At 44.9% G+C, this 20,156-nt stretch overlaps 3 protein-coding genes and 1 long non-coding RNA gene across 5 annotated transcripts; 2 read left to right on the top strand and 2 right to left on the bottom strand.

Annotated features, from left to right (window-relative positions):
- Positions 1 to 210: 210 nt before the first annotated feature.
- On the bottom strand, positions 211 to 993 carry LOC136198621 (aklanonic acid methyltransferase DauC-like). The gene has a single exon (XM_065988626.1). It carries the CDS (start codon positions 991 to 993, stop codon positions 211 to 213), a length of 783 nt encoding a protein of 260 aa, XP_065844698.1.
- Positions 994 to 6,854: 5,861 nt separating this feature from the next.
- Positions 6,855 to 10,813, top strand: LOC136198314 (uncharacterized). The gene is made up of 3 exons (XR_010672746.1): positions 6,855 to 6,941; positions 7,815 to 7,897; positions 7,984 to 10,813. It is a non-coding gene; the product is annotated as an uncharacterized lncRNA (long non-coding RNA).
- LOC136198312 (structural maintenance of chromosomes flexible hinge domain-containing protein 1-like) lies at positions 8,952 to 18,599 on the bottom strand. Its single transcript, XM_065988226.1, has 50 exons — positions 18,459 to 18,599; positions 18,325 to 18,403; positions 18,110 to 18,271; positions 17,954 to 18,036; positions 17,784 to 17,899; positions 17,610 to 17,730; positions 17,435 to 17,554; positions 17,220 to 17,383; positions 17,064 to 17,169; positions 16,887 to 17,018; positions 16,742 to 16,802; positions 16,563 to 16,683; positions 16,447 to 16,506; positions 16,229 to 16,355; positions 15,940 to 16,149; positions 15,044 to 15,157; positions 14,871 to 14,980; positions 14,573 to 14,820; positions 14,419 to 14,523; positions 14,301 to 14,368; positions 14,068 to 14,250; positions 13,941 to 14,007; positions 13,745 to 13,878; positions 13,567 to 13,695; positions 13,350 to 13,512; positions 13,164 to 13,291; positions 13,024 to 13,109; positions 12,838 to 12,964; positions 12,708 to 12,783; positions 12,548 to 12,654; positions 12,444 to 12,494; positions 12,272 to 12,397; positions 12,130 to 12,209; positions 11,938 to 12,054; positions 11,794 to 11,879; positions 11,629 to 11,738; positions 11,510 to 11,574; positions 11,375 to 11,459; positions 11,191 to 11,322; positions 10,840 to 11,110; positions 10,595 to 10,714; positions 10,453 to 10,538; positions 10,278 to 10,397; positions 10,120 to 10,221; positions 9,976 to 10,064; positions 9,810 to 9,922; positions 9,622 to 9,756; positions 9,455 to 9,559; positions 9,338 to 9,399; positions 8,952 to 9,288 (listed from the first exon to the last, which is right to left on the bottom strand). The coding sequence occupies exons 1-50, from the start codon at positions 18,573 to 18,575 to the stop codon at positions 9,103 to 9,105; spliced, it is 5,865 nt and encodes a 1,954-aa protein (XP_065844298.1). The 5' UTR covers positions 18,576 to 18,599; the 3' UTR covers positions 8,952 to 9,102.
- A 678-nt stretch (positions 18,600 to 19,277) lies between these two features.
- On the top strand, positions 19,278 to 20,112 carry LOC136198299 (uncharacterized). Of its 2 annotated transcripts, XM_065988217.1 has the most exons (4): positions 19,278 to 19,324; positions 19,390 to 19,599; positions 19,653 to 19,747; positions 19,798 to 20,112. In XM_065988217.1, the coding sequence occupies exons 2-4, from the start codon at positions 19,434 to 19,436 to the stop codon at positions 20,086 to 20,088; spliced, it is 552 nt and encodes a 183-aa protein (XP_065844289.1). In that variant the 5' UTR covers positions 19,278 to 19,324; positions 19,390 to 19,433; the 3' UTR covers positions 20,089 to 20,112. The 2 variants fall into 2 exon arrangements, with proteins under 2 accessions (XP_065844289.1, XP_065844290.1); XM_065988218.1 differs by lacking the exon at positions 19,278 to 19,324 and having other exon boundaries at positions 19,346 to 19,599.
- The last annotated feature ends 44 nt before the right edge of the window (positions 20,113 to 20,156 follow it).

Genomic DNA, 20,156 nt, shown 5'->3' with positions numbered 1-20,156 from the left:
CTAGGGTAATCGGATTAGTAGATTCATCATTCATTTTACGCAGCGCCAGCTGACACAATGACGGTCGAACGAAGCCGTCACGTATGAACTAGCCCAAGGCCATGCATATGTCCGGCGTCATCTTTAATGCTCATTCGTATTTAGGCTATGAGTGGGTTTCTTTTTGATCAGATACCCCAACACGAGCCCTGAAAAACAAACTATCGTTCTCTAACTCGGTTTCTTAGCCACAACGTCCAGAAGAGAAGAGTAGACAGGAATCGGTCCGTCTCTTTTCAATTTGTATTTTTTCAGCAGTTCCTCCGGCGTTTTAATAGCGGCGTTGAAGTAGCCCACAGTCGTCGCTTCCCACCAATCGAGTAATGTCCTTTCGTCCGGGAAGACGCCACTCTTGTCCTCTTTCGAGCTGTATACGATTTCGAAGCCGGCGTCTCTGAAAAGCGATTCCCAGTAGGAAAGCGGAGCACGACTCCATCCCGTAGCAGCTATAAACGATTCGTAGGAATTTCCATATTGACTTGCAGAGAGCTCTCGTATGAAGCCTTTGTGATCATTCCCCGTCGTGAAGCCGACACGTCCACCTGGTCTCAGCAAATCAAAGATCTTTCCAACGTACTCTTCGTGGTTGTCGCGAGGTATCCAGTGTACCACTTGGTTTGAGTTGATAACATCGTAAAGTGCAAACGGTTTTGCTTCGTCTATTGAACCATGAACTATTTTTACATTCTCGTAGCTTTGGAGTCGGCTTTGGGCGATTTTGATTCGCTCTAAGTCGGGGTCGACTCCTACGAGGAAACCTTTTGGCCCGATTTTCTCTGCTAAGTGAAGCGTTAGGTTTCCTGTTCCGCAGCCAAAGTCGAGAACGCGATCGCCACGTTGAGGCTGCAGAATGTGATCGAGGAATTTCTGGCCTTCAGATAATTGAAAGTGCTTCGAAAACTTGCTATAGGTTGAAGCGTGCACTCCAGATTCGTTTGTCTCGGCTAGTGCCATCACTACTACGAAGCAGCTGACTGTGGAAGTGACTTGCTTGCAAAGCATTTTGTATGATAATTAATTAATTCAATTTGCACTCATTACGAAACCGGACGATCCTTTGTTCCGCCCGCGAATCACTGCTACCCCGCTTTAAGGGATTCTCAGGTTTATTATCGGATATCGCTCAACGCTCATGCAGCCTAATATGAGACGACTAAACATGTGAATCGTATTTGTGCTTAAAATCAGAAAAGTAGGCAAGTTCAGTCAAACTCACTCAGTACCTGAGAACGACAACAATAGCCCAGTTAATGTTTTAACTTTCAAGTCAAAGCTCTTGGGGCAACATATTACAGAAGAATTATTTTCGAACAACACTAGCTCCGCCCATTGGCGGATCCTACTAGTGTGTGGCTCTGATTTACCGAAAATCTTCGTTTGTCGCCACTCTTTGTTTCACGCACAATATTTTTCCACGTATACGTGCTTGGGCACACATCCATGTGGCTTAATAAAAATCCTGTCTCTGACTGTCTACCTATCACAAGTTTTATACGAGCTTCGTGTTTCCCATCATTGTCGAGGGTATTCGGAATAGTGTGAGAGCATTTTATCAGCATAGGGCAAAAGAGTTCAAAGCAGCGCTCTACCCAAAAACTGTTCAAAGGAAAGAAAGCAAAGCTTCATACGTCAAAAATATTTTACTTGAATTTCGCCCGGGCGTTGACCCCAAGTTTTATTGGCAGTTCTTTTAATGTACCCGGTAAAGTCGTCATCGGAAAAGCCTACGTAGACTCGCTGATCAGGTGTTCTAAGACATTACTGTTACAGGGGCAACAAAACGTATTGAAATAATTCTGAAAGCCGTCCTTTTTTATGAAAATTCTTCTTCTTTTATTGGACATCGTTGCAAAAAATGAAACGAAAGGCACGTCAGCTGATGATGCAGCAGCAAACGTCTGGTGCAATCTGCTGCCAAAAACATCGTGGCCATTAAACCAGCATATTACAGAAAATACCACGCAATGGCAGCTCACACACGATTCCCGAATACAACGAACGCAATTAATCGTATATTATTGTTTGGAGGCAAGACCGTTACTGGAGATTTAAATTCGGGAATCGACGCCGCTAGCTCGCTGAGAGACACTTGGACTTACAGCACGCACGCACTCGTGGACTCTACTCGAGTTGGAAGTTTTGCCAACTGCGAGACATAGCCATTCTCTTACTGCAGTATGTGGCGGTCGTGTCGTCTTAAAGACTGTAGTGAAATTACTGGAGATTGAGATCGTAGCTAGTAGGAACAACACGGTAAAATCATCTGGTATATCATAATTATTTGCATTCTCTTTTACAATTAGGCTATGCCAAAGAATCAGCCGTACGTCTTTTCCTTTCAAGCGCTGAAACGCATACCTCACGTGCAGCTAATGTTTTCGCACCAAACGTGCAGCACGTGATTGTCCGGAACTTTTCGTGACATCAATGACACGTGTCAAACTACCGTAAAGATAGTCCGGAGCAGCACGACGACGAAACGGCTCTAGGAAAACCCGCTCCAGCTAAATTTATCGCTGCTGCCTTTAGTTTAACATCTCATTGCAGCCTCTACCCGATCGCGAAGGGAAAAACTCGCTTCTACGTCGTACGAGTCTTCTTCGAGGCTCGATCGTTCTGCTTTCCTTCGTCAATGGTAAGCCGAACGATTGTTTTCCTCAGATAGTCGCTGCCGGTCGTCTATTGTTCTCCAGTTCGTCGAACGAAGACTCTACATGACACGCGAAGATGGCGGTGTTGCGGGGGCGTGACGCAGTGTGCTTTCGCGTTTCGCTATAGTGTCTCTTCTTAGCCTTCAAGGACGTTCTTTGGACGATCGAAGCTCTTCGGATTTGTTTCGCTTGCAAAAACGACTTTGCGTAAGTGAGGGGTCCCTTTTTTTCGACCAGGCACTTCAAAAAATCGAAGCGAATTCTCATTGGTTTAGGCTCTAACGATTGTCTCCTTAGGCAAATGTTTCGCGCTTGCGCTTTCTGCGTCCGCAGTTGCAGCTAGAAGCCGTATCATGCACGTTTTCGCTAATTCCTTTTGTTTTTAGCACTTTTGAAGGCGCCCTTTCAAAAGTAAACAACTCTTTGAAGCGTTATTGGTCGGTTGTTCTCACGTCGCAAAGGAATCGTGCTGCTTTAGTGAGTGGGGCCCCTTTCAAGGAACATTGAAAAGATTAGGTGAAGGTAATTTTTCCTCGATCCTAACATTTGTTTCCTTAGGTATAGATTTTTAATCGTGAACGGTCCAATTTTTCAATGCTTGGCGTTGTCAAACGCTGGTGGTATGACTCTTTTTATTTATTTATTTATTGCTATTTTTATTAAAAGACTTCGTTTTATTTAGGTGTACTGTACTTCCGGACCTGTTTTCCTTTCATCTTTCTTTATCTTTTATTTGAGCATAGGTTCACCACGTAATTAATTAATTAATGGGGCGAATTTCTTCAATGCTGGGCGTGGTCAAACGCCAGTGGTATGACTCCTTTATATTTATTTATTGGCGTTTTCTTATAGACTTGTTTGATTTAGGTGTACCTACGTACCTGCCCTTCTATAATTAGTTTTTTATTAATCTTTTGTTTCATTGTAGGTTCTTCCTGTATTTTCACTTCATTTTTCTTCATCATTTACACGTCATCTTCTTACACTTCACCGTCACTTAATCTTCACCTCGTCAATCATCTTATTTTAGCCATCTATAGAGGAAATTAGAGGCAGTTAGGGTAGAGGATTATTAAATAGGGTAATTAAATAATTAATTAATTAGATAAATAGATAATTAGTATTTTTCTATAATTTTTGACTAATTTTATTTATCTTGCAGGCGTCCTGATGAAGATCGTCGCCTCAACGGAAGACGACACTCAATTAAAGGTTTCTGTATTAGTCGATCGTCTTTTTCCGTACTGCTTCTTTCTTTAGGGTGCCTAGGTGCGGACAGGATTGTGCTACGCCAATTGAAGACGTCTTATACGGTACCTGTATGTTTTCCTTGCGTTTTCGTTTGTTTTCTTTTTTTTTAGATTTAGGACGGATGCAAGACGGGAAGGCAAGGGAACGACGTTGACGTAAGTGAGGGACGAAGATTGAGGTATCTGTATGTAGTGCTTCCTTTTTCACTTGCTGGCTTTTTTGAATAGATAATGCTGACATGAAGAGGACGAAGACGAAAAGGAAGTGGACGAAAAAATGCAAGAGGTATCTGTATGGATTGCTCATTTTTTCTTTTGCTTTCTTTCTTTGAGATTTAGGTTTTCAAAGACGCAGGGATGAAGAAGAGGGACGAAGACGATGGAGACGAAGATGATGGAGACGAAGATGACGTTGACGAAGAAATGGCACAGGTGTCTGCATGGGTTGATTATTTTTTCCCTTGCTTGCTTTCGTTTGAGTTTTAGGTGCGTCAGGATGATAAAGATGATGTAGACGAAAACGAAGTCGACGAAGATGATGTCGACGAAGGAAGTCCTGAGGTATCTGTATGGATTACGTAGTTTCTCTTTTGCTTTCTTTTCTTTGAGATTTAGGTTGTCAAGGACGAAGGGACGAAGTGGAAGTAGACGAAGTAGAAGTGATGAAGACGATGTCGACGAAGAAATTGCAAAGGTATCTGTATGGATTGCTTAGTTTTTCTTTTGCTTTCTTTTCTTTGAGATTTAGGTTGTCAAGGACGAAGGGACGAAGTAGAAGTAGACGAAGTAGAAGTGATGAAGACGATGTCGACGAAGAAATTGCAAAGGTATCTGTATGGATTGCTTAGTTTTTCTTTTGCTTCCTTTTTTTTGAGATTTAGGTTGTCAAGGACGAAGGGACGAAGTAGATGTAAACGAAAGAGATGTTGACGAAGATATTGCTGAGGTATCTGTATGGATCGTTTTGTGTTTCTCTTGCTGGTTTTTCTTTGAGCTTTAGGGATGAAGAAGAAGGGACAAAGATGATGGAGACGAAGATGACGTCGACGAAGAATTGACAGAGGTATCTGTATGGGTAGCTTATATTTTCTCCTGCTTGCTTTTGTTTCAGTTTTAGGTGCTGAAGGCAGATGAAGTAGAAGGGACGAAAAAGACGTGGACGAAGATGATGCAGACGAAGAAATATTATTACAGGTATCTGTATGGATCGTTTACAGTTTCCCTTGCTTGTTTTTCTTTGAGCTTTAGGAGGCCTCAAGCAGGATGAAGAAGACGGGACGAAGCCGGCATTCGCAAAGGTACTGTATGTAGCGCTCAGTATTCCTCTGGCTCGTTCTTTTTTTTGAGTTTATAGGTACTCTATGCAGGGACGGGACGAAAAGACGACGGGACGACGGGACGACGAGACGACGAGACGACGAGACGACGGGACGAAAGGACAGCCCCAAGGACGACGACGCAACGACGGTTTTTCAACGATCACCTTTTTAAGGTAGAGATCAATAGATTAATAAAAAATAAGTAATTAAATTAAGTAGGTCTAAATAGTCTGGTAGCTAGGTAACTAGGTAGCTAGGTAACTAGGTAGCTAGGTAGCTAGGTAGCTAGGTAGTAAAATCATCACCAGCAGCAGCAGCAGCAGCAGCAGCAGCAGCAGCAGCAGCAGCAGCAGCAGCAGCAGCAGCAGCAGCAGCAGCAGCAGCAGCAGCAGCAGCAGCAGCAGCAGCAGCAGCAGCAGCAGCAGCAGCAGCAGCAGCAGCAGCAGCAGCAGCAGCAGCAGCAGCAGCAGCAGCAGCAGCAGCAGCAGCAGCAGCAGCAGCAGCAGCAGCAGCAGCAGCAGCAGCAGCAGCAGCAGCAGCAGCAGCAGCAGCAGCAGCAGCAGCAGCAGCAGCAGCAGCAGCAGCAGCAGCAGCAGCAGCAGCAGCAGCAGCAGCAGCAGCAGCAGCAGCAGCAGCAGCAGCAGCAGCAGCAGCAGCAGCAGCAGCAGCAGCAGCAGCAGCAGCAGCAGCAGCAGCTCCTTGCAGACCCAGCAGCAGCAGCAGCAGCAGCACCGGAAGCAGCAGCACTAGCAGCAGCAGCAGCAGCAGCAGCAGCCCACTGCAGCACAGGCCGGCAGCAGCAGCAGAACTAGCAGCAGCACCGGAACTAGCAGCAGCACCGGAAGCAGCAGCACTGGCAGCAGCAGAAACAGCAGCGGCTGCAGCAGCACTAGCGGCAGAAGCAGCAGCAGCAGCAGCCCCCTGCAACATCAGCAGAAGCAGCAGCACCAGAAGCAGCACCAGAAGCAGCAGCAGCAGCACCGGAAGCAGCAGCAGCACCGGAAGCAGCAGCACTAGCAGCAGCAGCAGAACCGGAAGCAGCAGCAGCAGCACTAGCAGCAGCAGCAGCAGCGTCACTAGCACCAGCAGCAGCACCGGAAGCAGCAGCAGCACCGGAAGCAGCAGCAACACCGGAAGCAGCAGCACTAGCAGCATCAGCAGCTGCAGCAGCAGCAGCAGCAGCAGCAGCAGCCGTCTCTTATAAAGACGATGATGAGCACTACGAGTGAAGGTTCTGCTTTCATTAAGAGTGATTTAATATTTAGGCCCTAAGAATTAAATATTAGGTTCTCAATTTAACAACTAGGCCCTACGAATTAAAGATTTGTCCCTCAATTTAATATCTAAGACGTGAGAATTAAAGATTAGGCGATGTCGATATCTGGAGCGAACAGACGGTGTAGAGCTACCACTGTGTGGAATTTCGGCTCATTTGACGCGAAAGATTTTTCTATTTTGTTCGGAAATGCTTTTCAAATCCTTCCCGCACTATTATAGATTGTAAATAGTGCGAAATTTTGATTTTTAATAATTGTTTTTACTTCAGTATTGTACTCCAGCCGAATCACGTGCGTATGATAGCGCGCTTTGCTCATTTCGTGAATGAATTGGATTTGGCTTAGCTCTGATTTGGCTCGAATGCAACGTTTCCGAAGCTCGGGCGACGTCGAAAAAATGAATAGGTAAGTACTTATTAGGTAGTTTAGAGCCTTGGCGATAGCGCGAAACGGCCGAAATCGCGGCGTCGCGTCGCCAATGTGTGACGCGCACCTCGAAATTCGATCGGATCATTTCGATTCGATGCGAAACAATGTTTGCGCAATGTTTTGAAACGTTTCGCTACGTTCCGTTTCGTTTTCTGAGCCATTTACGACGTTTTTCTATGCTCGAAAAGGGGGCGTGGCCCTTTTATTTCGCGCTCGCTGTGCGTCAAACGGCGTGTCGTACGCCGTTGACAAACGGCCAATCGAAAACTAGATGATATGGGCTTTCGATCGAAGTATCGTTCGTCGCCCTACGTCGCGCCGTAGCGGCGCGGCGGCGTCGTAAAGGTGGGGTTGTTTCCGCGCACGCAAGTAGGCCTATTTGTATGTTCGACACGTTTTCATGTCGAAAATTTGCGTATTTCGACACGGCTCTCAACCAATCTTGTAGAGTCGTTAATGACGATTCGATGGGTCTTGGTCCGGTCGCCGTGCGATGTTTCGTGTCGAAACGGCACGCATTTAAATGTATTTCGTCGCGAATGAGAAAATTCGAAAATGTTTTTCGATTTTCTCCGTCCCGTGATGGAATTCTCCCCGTTTTTTCGTGGAGCGGAATTCTATTAGGTAGTATGTAGGAGACGAAAAGGTTTGGTGGCCATCGGCCAAAATTTTGGTTGAAATTCCAACCCAAAAACTTTTTTGGCTATGGTGCATGTTTGCATTGTTCGCAAAGTTCCTTCCCCTGTTCCGATCGAGCTAAGATTCAATATGTGGTCTCTCTGACCCTGGAGTTGTTGGTAGCCAAAGTTTGGTTTCTAAGGCAACCAATTTTTTATAATTTTTATTTAGATGTATGTTCCCTTGTATCAAGCGGGCCCTGGGGGCCGCGACGGTGTATCCTCCGGGCGTGCGGCCATCACATCTGACAAATGGTACGTTCAAATATTGGCTCATTGGTCCCTTTTGAACGCTCGAGAAGCGAGCGGAACGTATCATGACGTGTTTGTTGTCGGTATAGCTCGTCGTACGAATGGACGGACGAACGAGCGAACGAACGGACAAGGGAAGAAGAAGAGGAGGAGGAGGAGGAGGAGTTTTGAAGGGATGATTGGAGGAGAGCGCACAAAAGAGATGATTCACGGGGAATCGAAACATAGATAAGTGTCTTTGAAATTATTAGTAGTGAAATTACTCATGGACCCGGTTAGTAATTTTCTATTTCTAATACAATTACTCGTGGACCCTGTGAGTAATTGTTTTTAAATTTATCAGTTGTGAAATTACTCTATGGCCCTGTGAGTCATTGTCTGAATTTATTAGTAGTGAATTTACTCATGGACCCTGTGAGTAATTTCTATTTCTAATACAATTTCTCATAGACTTTGAGAGTAATTGTCCTACAAATTATTTGTAGTTAATTTACTCATAGTCTCTTTTTTGTAATTTTCAATTTCTTATAAAATTACTTATAAAATTACTCATAGACCTTATATTTGAGGCCAGCCAGCCATTCCTCTGTGGCCAAGAGCGAAAAACAGGCCTTTTGTTGTTTTATCTGCTCGAGACTTTGGCGGACGCCAGGTACTTTTCTTTGTTTTCCCCTTTGTCAATTGTTTTACCGTGTAGTTGTTCCTCCAATCCGACGAGGCAGACGCAGCCATCCCTCTGTGGCCAAGAGCGATAAATAGGCCATACCTCTGCAGAGGCTATAGAGTTGCCTCCCCGCGTAAGGCGGAGCACTGGCGGGTAAATCAGTGACGCCCCTTGGAATTGCACCTGTGAGTGGACTGACATCCCAGCTGCCACTTTCACAGTCCAAGGCTCGGAGCCAGGAGGTTAAACGGGCTCACCCTCCGCGGGGGAGTATGGAGTGACCCCACGAGTCCTTTGACTCACAGCAGGTGCCCACCTGGCCTTGCCTCCCATTTGGGGCGAGGGGGTGAATGGAGGAGAGGGGAAACTACGTTCGTTTTTATGCTGAACATCCGGGACATTAGCGCCAGATTTAATTAACTTTATTGAACATCATTTACCGAGCAAACACGCAAACGACAAAAACACACGTTTCATTACTTACGAGCGCGTTTGGCGTGATATGACGTCATCATTATCTGATGTCTTTTGCGATTACCGGAATTTAACTGAATTCTTCTGCGCCGAGACGCGGCATTTTCGCTTGGGGCTCGTCCGCATTCCCGCCCGGCCTCCGTCTCCGACGATGCATTGCAAGCTGGCGTTCAACGTCCCGCAATTGAGTCTCGGCTTCCCTCAACTGACGACGCGTTTCTCGCATAGTGTCACCGTCCAATGTTTCTTGATGCGACTAAACGAAACGTTGTCACTACAACATCAATCATTAGGGAATTAATTACGCGAAGCTCTCTTCTCGTTTCATTGAGACGATAATTCGCCTGTCGAAAGCCTTGGAGCAATTCTAGAAGGGATACTCCCCTGACTTCGAGGCGCACACCCTCGCGGACCCCACGAACCTAATACGCGATGAATGTTAGCCAATTCTGGCGGTTCAGGAGCGGAAAACATGATCCCTCTCATCATGCTCGGCCGCGCTCGATTCTGCGCACCCCCGAAAGTTCCTTAATGAAAAAAATCTATATCTCCAATACTTTGTTCCCTCCCCGGCCCCCCGCTACCATACCTTGACTGCGAACTCTCTCGCCCGTCCGCGTGAGAATAGTCGGACAGGACACGTGTTTGACGACCATCTGGCGATACGTCGTCGCCGAATCGAGATCATCGAGAATGAGAGTATCACCCAATAGCAGTCCGAAGACTAAGGAGAGGAAAAAATCGAGTTTCTCTACTACTACTATAAAGAAATCTCACCCTTTTTGGCTCTCTCTCTTTTCTCCTGATCGTCCGGAAGAATGAGAAGACTTCTTGCGTACACTGGATTACCAGGAACTTTTTGGAGTTGAGCTCTCTGGTGAGGCAGCGGTCTAGAATGACGTGAGTAAACGTTTCAAATAGGTAGGAGACCAAAGGAGCTTACTTTCTCCAATCAGGTAAACCCTTTTGAAAAATCCCGTCGAGTGGGAGAACTTGCTGAGCTCCGCCGCTCTTGCGGACTATCTCTTTCGCCTGCAATAGAATTATATTTTTATTTATTTATTTATTCAGTTTTTTTCTCTGTGACTTTTGCTGTTGTTGTCGTCACAATGCAGTCCATATCGGACGACATGTACCAAGACAGAGCTGACGCTACTTTGTCGTCTTCGACTTTCGCCAAAAGCCCGATCTTCAAAGAGGAGAAAAAAATACGACTGAATATTATTGGGTCAGCCCCGCGATCACCTTTCCCACAACTTCCGGTTCGAACGGGGGATTTTCCAAAAGGCAATTTCGTCTTGGTCGACATTGAATTTTCTTCTTTCGCTGTTGACACTCAGACGCGAATTTATCAATAGATTCCAACTAGAAAGAGAAAAGAACGAGTTAGACTCTGCGAAAGCAAAGGAAACGCCTATACATTTTCCAACTGTTCGTCACTAGCCCCACTCTGTTTCAATTGCTGTCTGAGCTTCAAAACATTCGCATCGCCTTTAGTTATTTTTCCTAAAATAGAAATCAAGTTTTTTAAAGAGCCGTTTTTCTTCCCCTTTCCCCCTCGCCTTGGAGGTCTGACACAAGTTTCTCCGTCGCCTCAAGAGTTCTTCGCCTCTCGGACGCCGTCCTAAGAACTTCGTCCCTACGCTTCGCCAACTGAGCGAAGTCCCTCCTTTTGCCCACATCTATAGGAACATAGTCTATGTCTGCGTGTCCATAGTTATTCAAAAAACACTACATTGCGTGTCTAATAGAATCTATGTGTATATGCTTATCCATTCCTACTCCGACTCCTATTCCTATTCCTTACCGTCACAAAATAAAAAGTCGATGTCGTACGGCGCCACTTGCGACTCTGTATCCGATACGACGGCTTCGAAACGAAGCACGTAGCTCTGTCCGCTCTTTCCCGGTGATCCTTCGGCGATGAGCAATCGCTTGACGTGACACTCGCCGTTTTCGAAGTCAAACGTCGTCATCGTTCCGGCGTCGAGAATCGGCGTCGGATTCTCGTCCTTATCCGGTAGAATAGTCGCCGTGACGGACCCCGAAACGCTGCGCGTTACATTACCAAACGCATCCTCAAAAAAAGATTCCTTCAAAAGGATCCCCCCCCCCCCCCCCCCCCCCCCCTCCACCCCTCTCTCTAAATGATTTCTACCTCGAGACAAAGAGACAAATCATTGACTAACGTTCGACTTCGAACCGGACTCTGATTGGTTACGGTTGCCATGGCAGGCGTAACCATGGGTACAAGTTTTTCCGGGTTCGCCGGTAGAACGGTAACCCGGAACTATAAGGAAATAAATATCGACGTCAAAACAATAGGAAAGTTTTCTTCTTACCGGACTACTAATTAATCGCGTGTGACCGCTATCGTAGTTGACCAAGACAGTGTAGTTAGCTGCCTTTTGCGGGGCCTCGTGATTCCTGCAAAGAAAAACGTTTCAATGCCGAGATAAGATATAGAAAAGAGATACCGGAAGTAACAGCTTCCGCGTGTTCGTCCGGAGTCGTCCGCCACGGGAGGCGAGACGACTTTAAGCTAATAATAATAATAATAATAAATTGTTTATTAGAATTGATATCTATTAAGCACGTTTTCGACTGTCGCCTCCAGCGATTCATCCTTGATTCCCATAGCAATGTGCGGTAGAAGAACGTCCTTTATAACGCTACTGTCCTCAGCTTGAATCTGAACCTCAACATCTGAAAAAATGAAGATTTTCGCCTTATTTGTACTGCTACTACACCAAACACGTACCCGGCATTGTGGTGCCGGCAATGCATTGCTGTTGACTCAAAAACGCCACAGCGATTTTGGCGGGAACCGATGAATTCGGCTGAATTCTAAACTAGATATTGTCCCCCCCCCTCTAACAACTCTACACTTCGAATAGACACTCGCCTTATCATTAGACTGCTTCCATATATAATACTCTTCCTTTCGTCCTTATCGCCTTTATCGTTCGTTTCGTCTCTCGGCGCGAGACACGCTCGCGGGGTCACATTAAAGCTGCCCAACCTGTGCAAAGAAAAAAACAAACAAACAAAACAAAAGCCTTATATCAAGTGACGTCATAAAAGAAAATTCGCTCACTCGTCGCAGCTTGCGATAAGAATGCCGAAATCCACTTGTCCCAAATCGTTCGTTCGTTCGCCCTGCGTCTGCGGAAGAAGCTGCGAGCGTATGACGTCAGAGAATCATGATTTTTTTCTCCTATATAGCCACGTTTCCTTACGTTGAAGCCTTTCGTTCGTCCGAGCGATATGGGAACGCCAGCTATTTCGGCCGGATTGCCGGAAGTGTCGCAGAGCTGGACGACGAGCGGCGACGGAAGAGCGGTGTTATTGTACACAGTAACGACCTATCAACACAGAATTAAATACATAGATTATTAAATATTTAATTACTTCGTTTGTATAGTGAAGAAACTTGATGGTCGTCGGAGGACCAGCAACGATCTTTGAAAACTTAAAATAGACCCCTCTTTTTTCCCCCTAGTGTTGTTTCTTACATTGACTGAGAGATTTGCTGCCATCGTAGCGCAATGAAAGCGCAATTGCGTCACTCCCAACTTGTTCGTCTTGAAGAGAAACCCGTTCACGAGTACGTGATCTTTCTAATAAGAAAACAAAAAAGGAATGTGGAGTTTTCTATATTTGCTTTTGTCGACTCTGCCTTCGTTTCCACGCAGTCCTCTTGCAAGTCAGCTCCCTTAACAGTCAACCCAGTGGCCAATAAAGAAGGCAACTCCAAGGAAACAAAACCCTGTATGAGGCCGACTTTTTCCTCTTGATTTGTTACCTTTGGTAATTTATTTCCAAACTGGTCAGCACCGTAGACTTGCACGCAGAACTCCTCCGCGCACGTAAGCGGAATGTTCTCCCGATTCGGCGAACAGACGAGCCGCACCACTTCCCCGGCAACGGGCCTAAAGAAAAAAACTCTGAAGTCCCCCGCCTCAAAAGTAAATTTAGTTAAAAAACTCACTGCACAACGAAGGCGCAATTGCAGTCAATACTCACGCCCGTAAGAGACACTTCGCAGTACTTGGATTCGGCAACGGACTGAGGAACCTAACGAAAGAAAAAATCTCAGGGCCCTAAAATTCGACCCAGCGGTTTTCGTACCGGAATCGAAGGGAGGAAACCCTTCCGAACGTCCGCCGCGTCCAATCGATTCGTCCAATTCACTTTCACTTTCGACGAAGCGTCGGATAAACTCAACTCTCGTCCGGCTTCGTCAAAAACGGCGAATCCTAAAAAGAGAAAAAACTCTTTTGGAGTCCTTGTATGCATAATAATATAAGATTTTACTCAAATTGCTGATTAGGCTACCACACGCGACGGCAATCTCGCTTTCGTGCTCAATCCGAACGACACTCTCATCTGCTTTATGCCACTTGACGTCGATAACCGACGGTAGAGAACTCTGCGTCAGTTTCACGTTTCTCGTGACGGCGGTGAGGCGTTTGAAACCCTAAAAGAAATCGATTTGTACTCTTTTCGCGACAAGAACGCCAACCACGGTTACCGGAGCGGTGAATTTCGCTAGTAAACGATTGGAAATGTTCTTCACGTAGACCGGTTTGCCCGTCAGAATCGCCTTTCCCGTTCTGCTGCAATAAGCCGTGTATTTTGGCAATGAAGAAGCGCCAGACAACTAAGCACGATTATTGAATATTCCTCTATATTATTTTCTCTTGATTTACTTCGCAGACGACGTTTAGTCCCGGTTGTGACGTCACATTTCCACCGACGTCTCTTACCTCGACCTCGACGCTAATTCGGGTGCCGTTCTCGATTGTTATATCGCCGTTGGGAACAAAAATCGACGCGGGAATACCTTGAGATTAATTAGACAAAACCCCGCCAAAACCCGGCACCCCTTTTTTTGAGTACCCTTACCCGGCAAAAAGCGAATTTTCTTGACACAAGAACCGAATCCTTCCACGGAAACACTTAGGTCAAATAACTGATAAAAGAAAAAATACCGAATTTTTGATTTATTCAAAAGAAATGAGGTCGTTTTTACGTCGCCTGTGCTCGTGCTGACTCTCCCCTTCGCAACGACGCTGGCGATGGAGAAAAGTTTCAATTTTGGAATGACGCCGGATTTGCAGAAGGATAGCGTCAGTCCTTCCGCCGAAATAACCGGCAAAATGTCGGGAGGCGGACAACAGAGATTCTTGGACTCGTCGAAGAAACCCAACTTAATCTGGGGACACTTAGAAGGGAGGAGAAAAACGATACGTAGACTAAAAGTACCGTAAAGGGTTCCCCAATGCGAAAGGGCCCGCTTAAATTCTTGATTTGAAAACTAGACGGAGGACCCTCTAAAACCAAAATATAAGGCTTTATCTAACTAGGGACTATGATTACTCACCAACAACAGTGAACTTAATTGTGTGAATAGGAAGAACGATTTTAGCCGGAGGATCCATCGTCGCTTTGAGAGAGAGAACGTACTGCCCAGGCAACTTAAGATCATCTAAAAAACATATGAAAATAAACAAATATATACATACTCCTTATCCTACTTATAGGTGTGAACAAGTAGCTCCATCTCGTGAGCTGAGCCACGTGGGAGAACATCACTTTGCTTTCGCACGTCAATTTTCGTTCGACTGACAACTTTCGTTTCGTTACCGGCATCACGTCGATCGGCGAGCCAAGTCCGTTCATGATTTGAACGTGCATGTCGCCCACCGTCAAACCGGCGACGAGTTCTGCGCCGCTTTTCAATTCGTTGCCGCGCGGAAATGTCACGTCAAAGCACTTGGGAAGTCTACGCGAAAATTCGATTTTTTCTCCCCCGGATGCGAGTGAAAAATTTACTTTTTCTCTTCTTCGTTTATTAATTTTTCGATGGCTTTTCCGATTAGAGATCGGTCGATTTTTCGAATTGAGAAGGTTTTCGTTATGTTGCTGAAAACCGACGCCGGTTCCTTAGCAACACGTCAATCGTCGTTTTTTTTTCTCTTTAATTAAAAGGAACTGAATTTTCCAACCTGGATCAACTCGACTTCGCCCGTGTGAGCGTACGTCGGTCCGTCGTGCGAGCCAAAAAGCCAGAATTTCTCAACTCGACCCAAAACGACGGGATTCGTGTGACACGTCCTCATCTAGAACAATAACAAAGTCCTAGATATCTAAAGATTTACGACGTCTTTCTCTTTCTCTATCATATATAATAGGTATATAGCAGGGTTCTGCCGAGAATTTTTTCAGTTTGGGAAGGTCTGGAAGGATAGACATAATACACAATTTTAAAGGTAAACGAAACCAATAAGAATCTACCTATACAGAAAGCTGTACAGGTAACGAAACCAAAGAATCTGCCTATACAGAAAGCTGTATAGGTAAAGAATCTACCTATACAGAAAGCTGTATAGGTAACGAAACTAAACAGTCTATTCCTACAGAAAGCGGTAGGGGTAACGAAACTTAAACAGTCCACCCCTACAGAAAGCTGTAGGAGTAAGGAAACTTAATTCGTAGGGCCTTAATTTTGTTTTGGACGATGTATCCGGCTGTAATTATTGCAAGCTACGGGCTTTCATAACGTTTTAGTAGTAAGTATGAGTCGGCGATAGACGAGTGGGGGATGGGGCCGACCCATGTGGGCAGAACCCCGATATAGACATAACCAGAAACTTCTATCCAATCTTCCAACTTCACGTGTCTACTTTATTATGGGTACCGTACTCACGCAAATAGAGAGCTTTTGGGCGTCTTAAAAACATAGGGCACTCTCTTGAATACTACAGTACCCGGAATGCTATACTCTAAAGCAAACATTCCATTTAAGCTGTACACTCTTTAAAAGAGTCCTGGCTTTTTATCTATTTATCTATTTTCCTGCTGGACATTTTATCTAATGAGAACTTGTGAGGGTTTTTCTTACCAGAGTCCCTTTCTTGAGTGTGATCGTTCCCAATCGTATCTTTTCGTAGGAGCTCCACGGATAACGATACTTCTTGATTTCGACTTTCTCTCGTCGCACGTCATTTTGAATCAAGTCGAGAAACTGCACTTGCTTGTCGTGTTTCTCGTGGCACTCCTTTAACCAAGCGTTAAACGTTTTCTTCAACTCGCGCGCACGATTGCCACAATCCTAAATTAATAAAAAAAATAGATTAAAAATCACAATGAACGCGCGCGCGCGTGCGCAGGGAAGAAAAAAGAACGCTCACTTTGCCGTCAACTCGCGTCACCGTAAAAAGAACGTCATCTTCCTTCATCTTCTCGTGAAGGTCGATGAACGTGAGTTTGTTAGTGCTAACGTGAAACGCATCTCCAGTGAATAGAGCACCGGAAAGGCTGCATCCAAAAACGAAAACAAACAATTTCAAGAAAAAAAATTAAATAAGATTAATTAATTAATTAATTAATTAATTAATTAAATTCCCACCGCCTGTAGCATTCGTCCGGCAAAGCGTCGGAACGTTTTCCTCGCTCATAAAACTCAAAACTGAAAAAGAAATAATATATATATAAAGAGAAAGTGGATTCCTTCCCGGAAGTTACCTTGGTATTTTTGTATAGGGAATCAATCGTCCATTCCAAAAGCATTCAAAAATGATGTGATTACGAGCTCGCACTGAAGAGGGTTCCATTTCGTCGTCTTCGTCATCCGAATCTTCCCGGCCTAAAAATACAAAAAAAAAATAATTAAGAAATAATCTATATCTTATTAATAGGCTCACTCTTTGGAAGCGTTTCCTGATTGTACTCAAAAGGATGATAGCGAATTATTCCCTCTACTTCCTAAAGCGTTTTATATCTCTCTCGATCCCAACCTTGGAATATCCCCCCCCCCCCCCCCCCCCCTCCCTAGAGAGGGACTCTTACCTTAGACGACTTTTGAAATTCAATTTTGAATTCGAACGTGGATTTCGCGGATCGAACAATGCGAGTTTGCAAATCGTCGTCGACGTCACGCAAACACAACGTCTTCACCGTCTTGCCGTACTCCATGCGAACCTACAAAAATTACTAATAAATAGAATTAAAATTATCGAAGCTCACAGTGATGTTAATATTTTTGAATTTATTGACAATTCGAGCAACTGCTTGTTGTTTCTCCGGTGCAACGTTCCCATCCGGGCCATGTAGGTAGTAATGATACGTGTGCCTAGGGATTTCGATATTGGAAGGGAAGGTACAATCCCCTTCTGTGCGCACGCTAATTGGTTTGTCCACGATTTGAAATTCTCAGTGAGATATTCGACCGTTTCGCTTGAAATCCCGGAAATTATGACGGAAGTGAAATGTTCTTTTCCCTTCTCATTTTCAACGAGTTTCTGCAGGAAGGAATTCGACTTGGATAGATGAGAAAAATCGCCAGGCTACCAAAATAAATAAATAAATAATTTTAATAAATAATAATTAGTACATACCTGTCTATTTAGAATGTCATTCTCGTATATGCTCTGATGTTCCGATTCTCGTCGTTTGAATTCCTGTTGCGAAATCGAAAGCTCGTGGACGTCGCCACAGTGACGCGTCTTCGTCACCATCTAATTAATTATTTTTAAATAATATTGATTTTTGTGGTTACTTTGTTGCACTCACGCGACAGGCGTTTCCCAAGAAGAAAATCGCTTGTTTTCCGCCGACTCCGAAATACGAAATGTCGCTGTTTAGCGACCGAGCGACCGGTTGCTGGGAAAACGACGAATTCAGAGCGCCAGGACTGAGGAAACGTCTACACGTACACATATAGAAATAATAATAAATATTTCTCACCCTTCTTTGCTTTGATGGAATTTTGATAGACGATAAATAGCCCAATAATTAAGTTGTCTCGACGTCATTCCTCGACCGTTGTCGAGGACGCAGACAAACGGAGAATCACGAAAATGCTTAAAACGAGAAAACAATTACTCCCAAATTCGAAATTCCTACAAAATCTTCACCAAAAGCAATTCGATATTTCTCAATCCTTTATTGTCCGCCGTCGCGGCAAGCGCGTTATCAATAAGCTCAGCGAATGCGTACGCTAAGAAAAAAGCACGCGAAATCAGACCCCTCCCCCTCCCACCCCCCGAGTGACGTATGTGAGAGAAACTCACGTGCAGGACTGTGTCCTTCGATCGCGTAATATTCGTAGATTCCGCTTTTGACGAGCGTGTCGTAGTGGGGCGTGAAGTCGATTCGTTCATCGGTCGGCGCGACGAGGACGTCATCCTTCGCGTTGAGGACGTAGAGGGTTACGTTCGGTTTTACGAGATCGCCTGCGAAAAAAATGAGACGATGTCGCGTCGAGTTTTTCGTCGCGATTTCTTACCATAGCTCGATCCGTCGGCGATTTCCTGCCGACTTGTGTTTGTCACGACGATTTTCTTCGTCTTGGCGACGTCGAACGCCTAAAATCGCGGATTATCGCGATCGACGAGCAAATCGAGCTTACGCGCCACTTGCCTGGTCGACGCGCCGCCGAAACTCCTCGTAGCGAGTGTCGCGATCGAGCTGGATCGCTTTTCGAGCTCCATTCGAGCTCCGGCGATCGTACACGAAGACTTCGAAAGCACGAGACATTCAAGGGTTTTTTACGCATGCGCGTAGCCTATAAGGGTGAGGAGGTTAAACCCGGATAGGTACTGGAAGAGGGGACGGTCTCTTTTTCTACCATCAAACCTTGGGATTATCAAGAAAACACATCTTTTCTCAAATGTTGCTTGAATGGCTCTTGGATTGAAAGCGGAAGAGCTCATCTGGCAAAGGAGCTCGTGCACATGTGACCAAGACTGCAAAAAAATATTATTACCATCCCAATTTACTACATCAAACGAATGTTCACTACTTTGTTTTTGTTTGTTGATGAATAGCTCCAATCTTAGTCTATACTGTACCATAGCTGACTTTTGCTCAATAATAAAACACAAACATATAATGGTGATGTCAATTTTTAATATTATGAAATAAGATGGAAAACACGCATTAACTTTGACATTGATTAAAAAATCGCGACGACCAATCTAAGACTCAAAATGAAAGAAAAACAAGATTTTGTTAGGATTGACCTTACAAAACAATGAAATTGACATACAAAGACAAGATATCTTGTTCTTTTCTACACGAAAGGTTCCCAAAGCTCTTCTCGCACACAAAACAAAAGTTGATGACGTCAAGTGACCTTTGTACATATACATTAATCTCGTGCCCTCGAAAGAGGACTCCCCCCGAACCCATTCTTATTGCGCAATTCCCCGCGCTTCTCCCCATTGTTCCGTCACTTCCGTGTTCCCCTCGCCGCGGAGAGAAGAGTCTACGATGGATAAACGATGGTGAAATCGCGTCCACGACAATCTTCCGTCGATCGTCGAAGTATTCGATCCCATGTCCGTTCTAGATCGTCTTCTCGCGGAGAGACTCGTCTCTCGAGAGCAATACGCAATGCTGCGCCATTCGTCCAAGACGAACGAAGACAAATCGCGCATGCTCCTTGTCGACATTTTGCCGCGAAAAGGTGAGACGGCCTTCGACGAGTTTGTCGACGTTCTACGAGGAACGGAACGACAAGAACACATTGTTCGGCAGTTATTGGAGCCACGAAAGAGAAGTACTATTGGGGAATGTGCTTGGATGGCATTTGACTAGATAGATTCTATGTAGAGAATGAAATTGATCGACTTGTGGATGAGAAAGTGAAGAAATTGAAGGGAGATCTCGTTCGCGCCGAAATGGCTGTTGTCGGATTGAAAAATAAGGTTGTTAAATTGGGATGATAGAAATGTGATTGGGAGTTACGTATATTTAGATTGGTCCTTCAATGGGAAATCCAAGTCTCAAATGGGAGACAAACATACCAAACATGCCCATTGGTTCTTGGCCATGTGGACGTGTGGCTGAAATCAATGGAATGCTACATGTTGGTTGTGGGGATAGAATGTTTCAGTTTAAGAAAGGAGCGTGGGAGGGAGAGGAGCATCATCTGCCAGGGATTAAGCGTACCACTGTTTCTTTCATTTTTTTTCGGTGTTTTCGCGCTCTAGGTTGTCTAATTTTTTTCTGCTCATGTGTGACAGTGTGCGAGATCGTGTTTGAATAGTTTCCGTATTTTTCAATATATGCGAAGAATGTTTATTCATGTTGAAGATAGAGTCCCGTATCTAGTTT

Source organism: Oscarella lobularis, chromosome 19 (assembly GCF_947507565.1).
Source record: "Oscarella lobularis chromosome 19, ooOscLobu1.1, whole genome shotgun sequence".
NCBI classification, from domain to species: Eukaryota; Metazoa; Porifera; class Homoscleromorpha; order Homosclerophorida; family Oscarellidae; genus Oscarella; species Oscarella lobularis.
This window is presented reverse-complemented; position numbering and strand designations above follow the sequence as displayed.

Excerpts from the sequence above, each read along its gene's own strand:
- LOC136198621 (XM_065988626.1), bottom strand. The coding sequence starts at position 993 with ATGGCACTAGCCGAGACAAACGAATCTGGAGTGCACGCTTCAACCTAT.
- LOC136198312 (XM_065988226.1), bottom strand. The coding sequence starts at position 18,575 with ATGTCTCGTGCTTTCGAAGTCTTCGTGTACGATCGCCGGAGCTCGAAT. Across the intron at positions 13,292-13,349 it reads TAGCCTAATCAGCAATTTGA|GATTCGCCGTTTTTGACGAA; the intron begins GTAAAATCTTAT and ends TTCTCTTTTTAG. Across the intron at positions 9,400-9,454 it reads TAACATTCATCGCGTATTAG|AATTGCTCCAAGGCTTTCGA; the intron begins GTTCGTGGGGTC and ends TATCCCTTCTAG.
- LOC136198299 (XM_065988218.1), top strand. The coding sequence starts at position 19,377 with ATGTCCGTTCTAGATCGTCTTCTCGCGGAGAGACTCGTCTCTCGAGAG. Across the intron at positions 19,600-19,652 it reads ATTGGAGCCACGAAAGAGAA|AGAATGAAATTGATCGACTT; the intron begins GTACTATTGGGG and ends GATTCTATGTAG. Across the intron at positions 19,748-19,797 it reads TTGTCGGATTGAAAAATAAG|ATTGGTCCTTCAATGGGAAA; the intron begins GTTGTTAAATTG and ends ACGTATATTTAG.